General features: G+C 40.7%; 1 protein-coding gene across 1 annotated transcript in view; it reads left to right on the top strand.

Moving 5' to 3' along the window:
* The first annotated feature begins 2,174 nt into the window (after positions 1-2,174).
* Positions 2,175-11,146, top strand: part of slc22a16 (solute carrier family 22 member 16) — a 16,037-nt gene continuing 7,065 nt past the window's right edge. The window contains exons 1-3 of the mRNA XM_061900597.1: positions 2,175-2,346; positions 6,309-6,785; positions 10,306-10,423. Coding sequence (XP_061756581.1) covers positions 2,303-2,346; positions 6,309-6,785; positions 10,306-10,423 — 639 coding nt within the window. The 5' untranslated portion in view covers positions 2,175-2,302. The remainder of the gene's footprint in view (positions 2,347-6,308; positions 6,786-10,305; positions 10,424-11,146) is intronic.

The raw sequence follows: 11,146 nt of genomic DNA, 5'->3' as shown, positions 1-11,146 counted from the left end.
TACAGATTCTGTTCATAACTTTTACGGACAGAATTTCTAGGCGTTCAAGGGATCCAGTTTGGTGGCTGCAGGATTAGGTCTCTGCTTTTTGCAGACAATGTGCTCCTGATGGTTTAGGATCTTCAGCTCTTACTGGATCGGTTTGCGACTGGGATGAAAATCAGCACATCCAAGTCCGAGACCATGGTTTCCGCCAAGAAAAGGGTGGAGTGCCATCTCCAGGTTGGGGAGGCGACCCTACCCCAAGTGAAGGAGTTCAAGTACCTCAGAGTCTTGTTCACAAGTGAAGGAAGAGTGGATTTTGATATCGACAGGCGGATCGGTGCAGCATCTGCAGTGATGCGGACCCTGTATCGGTCCGTCGTGGTAAAGAAGGAAGGCTCAGCTCCTTCCCTAACCCTATATGCCCCTATCCTCACCATGGGCCACGAGCTTTGGGTTATGACCGAAAGGACAAGATCCCGGGTACAAGCGGCCAAAATGAGTGACGGGGCTCTCCTTTAGAGATAGGGTGAAAAGGTCTGTCAGTTGGGAGGAGCTCAAAGGAAAGCCGCTGCTCCTCCACATCGAGAGGAGCCAGATGAGGTGGTTCAGGCATCTGGTCAGGAAGCCCTCCGGACGCCTCCCTGCGTAGGTGTTTAGGCTCACGCCTGACCGGTAGGAGGCCACGGGGAAGTCTTCTGGTCCACTGGAGATGATGGTGGCGTCTGCTGGCCCACCGGAGATGGCACCGTCTGTTGCAGACCCATTGGGGTGAGAAGTAGATGTGCTTCCCCAGCTGCAGAGCTACTCATAGCCCCCCCCCAAGCGACGGATCCAAGCCATCCCCAGATAGGTCCACAGACGACAGGGATGGGTGGGAGAGGGCATGAAATGAGGCCAAACTTTTCTTCAAATTGGCCATCATCGCCAGAATCCTGTCAAGCTTCTACGGCATCGAAATCGCAGCGGAGTTGTTATTAGGCTGGAGTATTCTGTCACAATGTGTTGGTGACAAACCCCAAGATGGGGAGACAGCAGGAAAACATGATTTAGATAGACAGTACTTTGATTCTTTCAGTAAGGTAAATTTCCAAAAATCAAGAAAAAACACAAACCAGTAATCAGGAACCAGCAAACAGGAAAACTGGAAAGAGCTAAAAGGATACAGCTAACAGGAAACCAAGAAACAAGGAGCTAGGAGACAGCAAACTACAAATAGCTATCAGGAACGAGGATAGATCTTACAGCTACAACGACAATACTCCAGCCCTGACAGGAGGGCTAAACAGATCTAAAAAGCAGGTGGCTGATTGACACCAGGCTTGGCCAGGTGCCAATCAGCCGCAGCTGAGGGGAAACAACGCCCAGGAAGACAAGCAGGAAACTGAACCAAAATAAGAGCGCTGACAGGAAATAAAAACAAAGAGAGGAAAAACCAAAACATAACTTAACTGTCAGTGTCAAACCTGACAGTATGCACTATGCACCCTTTAAATAGACCCCTTTTTAGACCCGTTGATCTGCCGTCTCTCTTTTCTGCTCTGCCCCCCTCTCTTACATGGAGAGGCTCGCAGGTGGCCACGGATCAGTTTCCACGGTGGAGGCGCTTCTGTTCCAAGTTGGTCCCTTCGAATGTTTCTCCTTGTTCCCATTGGGTTGAGTTCTTTCTTGCCCTGATGTGGGATCTGAGTCGAGGATGTCGTTGTGGTTTGTGCAGCCCTTTGAGACACTTGTGATTTAGGGCTATAGAAATGAACTTTGATTGATTGGTTGAAAGATTTCTTTTCTGCATTCACTCTTTAAGCGCTTTAAATGTCAAGCCTATTCAGTTGGTTTTCTTTGGTGCAAACGGGTTGATTTAAAAGAAGCTCGATGGTTGGACCAAACATTCTATATTAGTACAAAAAAAATGAATGTATAACTTTTGAGCTAAGAATCAATGTCTGAAGTTCTGCTAACAATTATTAAGACTATTTTGATCAGTCACAGCTGGATGAAAATAAACATGACAAACAGGAGTGTGTATGTGTGTGTGTGTGTGTGTGTGTGTGTGTGTGTGTGTGTGTGTGTGTGTGTGTGTGTGTGTGTGTGTGTGTGTGTGTGCGCGAGTGTGCTCCTCCCACACTCCCACCCGAGTCCAAATTTGTGCAGCAGTTGACGTGGACCGACAGTGGACACACACACACACACACACACACACACACACACACACACACACACGCACGCACGCACGCACGCACGCACACACACACACACACACACACACACACACACACACAGACACACACACACACACACACACCGAGGAGCCCCTGGCAAAATGACGGTAGAGAGGATATTCGACGAGCTGGGACATTTTAAAAGGTATGCAAACTTGTGTTATTAATTTTCATGCACATAAGTTGGAGGGGTTGGGAAAAGCAACACTCTTAACACAAAAAGTGTGTGCAATATTTGTTTTGCATGCTTTTATGCTGGGTGATTCTAAATTTAGTAGTCACATTTAAGAAAACATCTTTTAATATAATAAATGATTATGTACTTTGTATGTATTTATGAATATATGTAAAAAACAATTTTATGTAAAAAAATACATATATTAAAAAATAAAATCTATAAACCTATTATAAAAAAAAAATATATATATATGCATATATATATATATATATATTATATATATATATATATAAACATTATATATATATTTTTTTGTAATAGTTTTATAGATTTTTTTTAATATACCGTATACATATAAAAATATTATATAAATAATATTTTTATTTGATAATAATTTTCTGGATTTTATTTTTTTAATATACGTTTTTAAAATACACATATATATATGTAACTATACATATATTTTAAAAAAGGTATATTACAAAAATAACATCTATAAAATTATCAAATAAAAATATTATATATATATATATATATATATATATATATATATATATATATATATTATTGTTATTATATACTGTATGGATTTTTTTAATTGTATAATTATATAGATTTTATTTTTTTAATATACCTTTAAAAAAATATATATCTATATATATATATGTATATATATATATATATATATATATTTTTAAAACGTATAAACTGTAAAAATGATAAAATAAAATTATATATATATTTTATTTTTTTTATTTTATAATTTTATAGATTTAATTTTTTTAATATACCTTTTTTAATATATATATATATATACTGTATATATACATATATATGTATATACATATATATTTATATACATATATATCAATCAATCAATCAATGTTTACTTATATAGCCCTAAATCACTAGTGTCTCAAAGGGCTGCACAAACCACCACGACATCCTCGGTAGGCCCACATAAGGGCAAGGAAAACTCACACCCAGTGGGACATCGGTGACAATAATGACCCAGTGGGACGTCGGTGACAATGATGACTATGAGAACCTTAGAGAGGACGAAAGCAATGGATGTCGAGCGGGTCTAACATGATACTGTGAAAGTTCAATCCACAATGGATCCAACACAGTCGCGAGAGTCCAGTCCAAAGCGGATCCAACACAGCAGCGAGAGTCCCGTTCACAGCGGAGCCAGCAGGAAACCATCCCAAGCGGAGGCGGATCAGCATCGCAGAGATGTCCCCAGCCGATACACAGGCAAGCAGTACATGGCCACCGGATCGGACCGGACCCCCTCCACAAGGGAGAGTGGGACATAGAAGAAAAAGAAAAGAAACGGCAGATCAACTGGTCTAAAAAGGGAGTCTATTTAAAGGCTAGAGTATACAAATGAGTTTTAAGGTGAGACTTAAATGCTTCTACTGAGGTGGCATCTCGAACTGTTACCGGGAGGGCATTCCAGAGTACTGGAGCCCGAACGGAAAACGCTCTATAGCCCGCAGACTTTTTTTGGGCTTTGGGAATCACTAACAAGCCGGAGTCCTTTGAACGCAGATTTCTTGCCGGGACATATGGTACAATACAATCGGCAAGATAGGATGGAGCTAGACCGTGTAGTATTTTATACGTAAGTAGTAAAACCTTAAAGTCACATCTTAAGTGCACAGGAAGCCAGTGCAGGTGAGCCAGTACAGGCGTAATGTGATCAAACTTTCTTGTTCTTGTCAAAAGTCTAGCAGCCGCATTTTGTACCAACTGTAATCTTTTAATGCTAGACATGGGGAGACCCGAAAATAATACGTTACAGTAGTCGAGGCGAGACGTAACAAACGCATGGATAATGATCTCAGCGTCTTTAGTGGACAGAATGGAGCGAATTTTAGCGATATTACGGAGATGAAAGAAGGCCGTTTTAGTAACGCTTTTAATGTGTGCCTCAAAGGAGAGAGTTGGGTCGAAGATAATACCCAGATTCTTTACCGTGTCGCCTTGTTTAATTGTTTGGTTGTCAAATGTTAGAGTTGTATTATTAAATAGAGTTCGGTGTCTAGCAGGACCGATAATCAGCATTTCCGTTTTTTTGGCGTTGAGTTGCAAAAAGTTAGCGGACATCCATTGTTTAATTTCATTAAGACACGCCTCCAACTGACATATATATATATGTATACATATATACACACACATGTATACATATATATATATATATCTATATATATATATATATAAATACATATATACGATGAGGTGGCAACTTGTCCAGGGTGTACACCGCCTTCCGCCAGATTTTAGCTGAGATAGGCACCAGCGCCCCCCGCGACCCCAAAGAATATATATATATATATATATATATATATATATATATATATGTATATATATATATATATATATAAATGATAAATGTGTTGTACTTGTAAAGCGCTTTTCTACCTTCAAGGTATTCAAAGTGCTTTGACACTACTTCCACATTTACCCATTCACACACACATTCACACACTGATGAGTGACGAGGTTGGTACTAGGTGGGGATTGAACCAGGGACCCTCGGGTTGCGCACTGCCACTCTCCCACTGCGAGATATATATATATATATATATATATATATATATATATATATATATATATATATATATATATATATATATATATATATATATATATATACACACAAACACACACACATATTTTTAATGTAAAATAATTACATTTGGGTATACATACTTTTTATTGGACAATTTCGAAAGTGTCGTTCTCTATACCACTTTCAGTAGAAGGCATACTTTTGCGGTATCTAGTACTTTAATCAATATAGTGTTGCTCTACAGTTTTACAGAACTTCAAAATTGTAAATTCATGTAAAATACATTTTAAAATATTTTCTTGGATAAAATGTCATATTTTGTAAAAAACAATAATAACAATTTTCATGTGGATTGGCATGTTTTTTATTCTACAATACATAAATTATAAATTGGTTATACTTGTATAACCCATTTCTACCTTCAAGGTACTCAAAGCGCTCTGACACTATTTCCACATTCACACACATATTCACACACTGAAGGCGGGAGCTGCCATGCAAGGCGCTAACCACGACCCATCAGGAGCAAGGGAGAAGTGTCTTTCTCAAGGACACAACAGAGGTGACTAGGTTGGTAGAAGCTGGGGCTCGAACCAGACACCCTCAGGTGGCTGGCACGGCCATTCTCCCAACCGCACCACGCCCTCCCCAAACTTTCATTTTATTTCTTCCAAGGCATTTCAGCTCATCAACATCAAAGTGTTTCTTTGATGTCATCAATACATATCTCAGCATATTTACGTGTTATCCGGCACAGTGGCCTTGTGGTTTGAGGGTCCGCCCTGAGATCGGTCAATCGTGAGTTCAAACCCCGGCCGAGTCATACCAAAGACTATAAAAATGGGAGCCATTAACTCCCTGCTGGGCATTCAGCATCAAGGGTTGGAATTGGGGGTTAAATCACCCAAAATTATTCCTGAGCGCGGCCACGGCTGCTGCTCACTGCTCCCCTCCCCTCCCAGCGGTGGAACAAGGAGCTGGGTCAAATGCAGAAGGAAGTTCCACCACACCTCGTGTGTGTGGGACTGTCATTGGTACTTTACTTTACTATTCAATGAAAAGCATGTATCTGCAAAAAATCTGAAAAATACTTACATTTATGTAAAACATAAAAATGATGTATTTATCCTTTATTTAATCACTAACATATGTATTTTCCTGCGATGAGGTGGCAACTTGTCCAGGGTGTACCCCGCCTTCCGCCCGATTGTAGCTGAGATAGGCGCCAGCGCCCCCTGCGACCCCAAAAGGGAATAAGCAGTAGAAAATTGACGGATGGATGGCATATGTATTTTCCTTCTCCAAAAAGACTGTGATAACAGTCAAGCACACATCTTTTCTTCATCCGCAGGTTCCAAGCATGCGTCTACTTTGCGGCCGCCTTCCAAGCCATGGCCTGCGGGATCCACTACCTGGCCTCCGTCTTCCTGGTGGAGACCCCCAACTTTGTCTGCGGTGTCCCCGGCAACGTCACGGAGGTCTTGTTCGGCAACCTGACAGGATATCAAGTGGAGGACTTCCTGCCGGCCTTCAAAGCTGGTACAGGCCCTTTGGTGGTGAGGACTCATGACGGACTACAGTGGGAGCTGAGCCGGTGTCAGCGAGCCCTGCGGATGGACCCCATGGACTTCACCTACGACCTTGACGGCAACAAAACGGCGCAGGCGTGCGATGGGAACTTTGCCTACGATCAGAGCGAAGTGTACCAGAGTATTGTGACTGACTGGGACCTGGTCTGTGACAGAGCTTGGCAGGCCAAGCTGTGCCAGCCCACCTTCATGTTGGGGGTGCTGGTCGGGGCCCTCGTCTTTGGGGACATTGCTGACAGGTGAGCGGAGGCACGCGGTGTTTGAGTGGGGACAGACAGGGAGAAAGAACAGAGTAGTCGCATTGACGTTATATGCAAAACTGACATACTTCCTTTAGAGGGGACAGATAGAGAAAGGACAGTACATATCAGTGACATTCAATGCAAAACTGGCATCGGTCCTAAAGAGGGGACAGACAAAGAGAAAGGACAAAACACATCAATTACATTTCATGCAACATTGACATAATTCCTTAAGGGGGGACAGACAGGGAACATGAACAGAACAGTCACACATGCAAAACTGCCATCATTCCTTAAGAGGGGACAAAAATAATAAAAAAGGACAGAACATATCGGTGATTTTCTATACAACATTGGCATCATTCCTTAAGAGGGGACAGACACAGAAAAAGGACGGAACACAGCAATTAAATTATATTCAACGTTGATATTTCTTTAGATGGTAAAGACAGGGGGAAAGAAACATAACAGTCGCAGTGACATGAAAAAACTGGCATTGTTCCTTAAAAGGGGACCGACAGAGAGCGGACATAACCACAGCAGTGACATGTTATGCAAAACTGGCATTGTTATTTAAGAGGGGACAGATAGAGAAAGGGCAGAACACATCAGTGACATTCAATGCAAAACTGGCATTGGTACTAAAGAGGGGACAGACATAGAGAAAGGACAAAACACATCAATTACATTTCATGCAACATTGACATAATTCCTTAAGGGGGGACTGACAGGGAATATGAACAGAACAGTCACAGTGACACATGCAAAACTGCCATCATTCCTTAAGAGGGGACAAAAAAAAGAAAGGACAGAACATATCGGTGATTTTCTATACAACTTTGGCATCATTCCTTAAGAGGGGACGAACAAAGAACATATCAATGATGTTCAATGCAAAACTGGCATTGGTCCTTAAGAGGGGACAGACACAGAGAAAGGACGGAACACAGAAATTAAATTATATTCAACGTTGACATTTCTTTAGATGGTAAAGACAGGGGGAAAGAAACATAACAGTCGCAGTGACATGAAAAAACTGGCATTGTTCCTTAAAAGGGGACAGACAGAGAGTGGACATAACCACAGCAGTGACATTTTATGCAAAACTGGCATTGTTATTTAAGAGGGGGAAAGATAGAGAAAGGACATAACCAAAGCAGTGACATTCAATGCAAAACTGGCATCGGTACTAAAGAGGGGACAGACAAAAAGAAAGGACAAAACATATCAATTACATTTTATGCAACATTGACATAATTCCTTAAGGGGGGACAGACAGGGAACATGAACAAAACAGTCACAGTGACACATGCAAAACTGCCATCATTCCTTAAGAGGGGACAAAAAAAGAAAGGACAGAACATATCGGTGATTTTCTATACAACACTGGCATCATTCCTTAAGAGGGGACAAACGAACATATCAATGACGTTCAATGCAAAATTGGCATTGGTCCTTAAGAGGGGACAGACATAGAGAAAGGACAAAACACATCAATTACATTTCATGCAACATTGACATAATTCCTTAAGGGGGGACAGACAGGGAATATGAACGGAACAGTCACAGTGACACATGCAAAACTGCCATCATTCCTTAAGAGGGGACAAACAATGAAATGACAGAAGACATGTTCTTTATAACATTGGCATCATTACTTAAGAGGGGACAAACCGAAAGAAAGGACAGCATACACCCGTGACGTTCTATACAACATTGGCATCATTCCTTAAGAGGAGACAAACAAAAAGAAAGGACAGCATACACCCGTGACGTTCTATGCAACATTGGCATCATTCCTTAGGAGTGGACAGACAGAGAAATGACAGAACACGGCAATTAAATTGAATGCAACATTAACATTATTCCTTAAGAGGGGACATAACAGTCACATTGACGTATGAAAAAGGGGCATTGTTCCTTAGAAGGGGACAGACAGCGATAAGGCAGCAGTGACATTCTTTGCAACATTGGCATCATTCCTTAAGAGGGGACATATAGAAAAAAAGGACAGAACACATCAGTGACATTCTATGCAAAACTGGCAGAGTTACTTAAGTGGGGACAAACAAAGACAGGACAGAATATATCAGTGATGTTTAAAGGAACACTAGCATCATTCCTTAAGAGGGGACAGACAGAAAGAAAGGACAGAACACATAAGTGACGTTCTATGCAACATTGGCCTCATTCCTTAAGAGGGGGCACACAAAGAAAGGACAGAACATATCAGTGATGTTCAATGCAAAACTGGCATCGGTCCTAAAGAGGGGACAGATAGAGAAAGGACATAACACAGCAATCAAATTCTATACAACATAGGCATGATTCTTTAAGAGGGGACATACAGGGAAAAGGAACCTAAGAGTTTCAGTGACATATGCAAAACTGGTATTGTTTCTTCAAAGAGTCCTTAAGAGGGGACAGACAGAAAAAGGACAGAACATATCAGTGATGTTTAAAGGAAAACTGGCCTCATTCCTTAAGAGGGGACACACAAAGAAAGGACAGAACACATTAGTGACGTTCTATGAAACATTGGCCTCATTCCTTAAGAGGGGACACACAAAGAAACGACGGAACATATCAGTGATGTTCAATGCAAAACTGGCATCGGTCCTAAAGAGGGGACAGAGAAAGAAAGGACATAACACAGCAATCAAATTTTATACAACATTGGCATGATTCCTTAAGAGGGGACATACAGGGAAAAGGAACCTAAGAGTTGCAGTGACATATGCAAAACTGGTATTGTTTCTTCAAAGGGAACAGACGGAGAAAGGACAGAACACATCAGTGACATTCTATCCAACATTGGCATCATCCCTTAAGAGGGGACGGACAGAGAAAGGACAGAACATATCAGTGATGTTTAAAGGAAAACTGGCCTCATTCCTTAAGAGAGGACCGACAGAGAAAGGACAGAACATATCAGTGATGTTTAAAGGAAAACTGGCCTCATTCCTTAAGAGGGGACACACAAAGAAAGGACAGAACACGCTAGTGACGTTCTATGCAACATTGGCCTCATTCCTTAAGAGGGGACACACAAAGAAAGGACATAACATTACAGTGATGTTCAATGCAAAACTGGCATCGGTCCTAAACAGGGGACAGAGAGAGAAAGGACATAAAACAGCAATCAAAATCTATGCATCATTGGCATGATTCCTTAAGAGGGGACATACAGGGAAAAGAAACCTAAGAGTTGCAGTGACATATGCAAAACTGGCATTGTTCTTTCAAAGGGAACAGACAGAGAAAGGACAGAACACAGCTGTGACATTATATGCAACATTGGCATCATTCCTTAAGAGGGGACATACAGAAATAAAGGACAGAAGACAGCAGTGACATTCTATGCAACATGGACATATTCCTAAAAGGGAATGCACTTTTTAAAAGTGTGACTATCATTCACAATCCTTATGTGAGACAAGATCACATGTCTTTTTGTCTTAAGAGGGGACAGACAAACGCTATGCAGTCGTAAGCCAATAATTCATTTTTGCCTCAGGGTTGGCCGGGTGAAGATCCTCATGTTCACCAGCGTCTGTCAGTTTGCCCTCGGCGTGTTTGTGGCCTTTTCCAAAAACTACTACTTCTTTGTGGCGCTGCGTTTCCTGCTGGCCATGGTGAGTTCCTTTTGTACGTCTTCACATGCAACTCAACACAACAAAAACAGCTCAAAAGCTGCTCTGATCATGCCAATTACTGGCCTGTGCAGCTGTAAAGCTGATCCTGCAAACCCCCCCCCCACACACACACACACACACACACACAGCTGACGTGTTTCACATGGAATCAGACTCTGGTAAACAACTCCCACATAACACAGCACCACTCTGCAAGCACACGCTGGCTTTTACACAGCGTTCGCGAGCACACAGTAAAAATGTACAGTACTGAACGTGTAAAAAGGTGTCTAGCTGCAAGTGATGAACTGGTGCATTCTTGGGTTTGTTTTTGCAAAGAAATTAAAAATGTATTTCTTTTTTAATGCCACAAAAATTAAATACATTTTCGGTAGGGGTTGTTTTTCCTTGTAGGGAAATAATTTTCTTCATACCAAACTCAAGTCTTAGTTTTTTTGTTTTTTGTTTTCATGTATAATAAAAATACATGTAACAAATAATTATAAGAAAAATAAAGTACTTCTTATTTTTTTTACAAGAACACAAAAAGGTGTAATATTTTTTTTTATTAAATAAATAAAATTGTTGAATTTCTTTCATTAAAAAATAACTAAAAAAGAAGCTTATTGCAAAATGTCTATTGTTATAGTTTAACAAAAATAAAATAAACTTTTAAATGTAAAAATAAATAAATAAATAAATACAAAAAATATATATATATAC

The sequence above is a fragment of the Nerophis ophidion genome, linkage group LG05, assembly GCF_033978795.1.
Source record: "Nerophis ophidion isolate RoL-2023_Sa linkage group LG05, RoL_Noph_v1.0, whole genome shotgun sequence".
Taxonomy (NCBI): Eukaryota; Metazoa; Chordata; class Actinopteri; order Syngnathiformes; family Syngnathidae; genus Nerophis; species Nerophis ophidion.
This window is presented reverse-complemented; position numbering and strand designations above follow the sequence as displayed.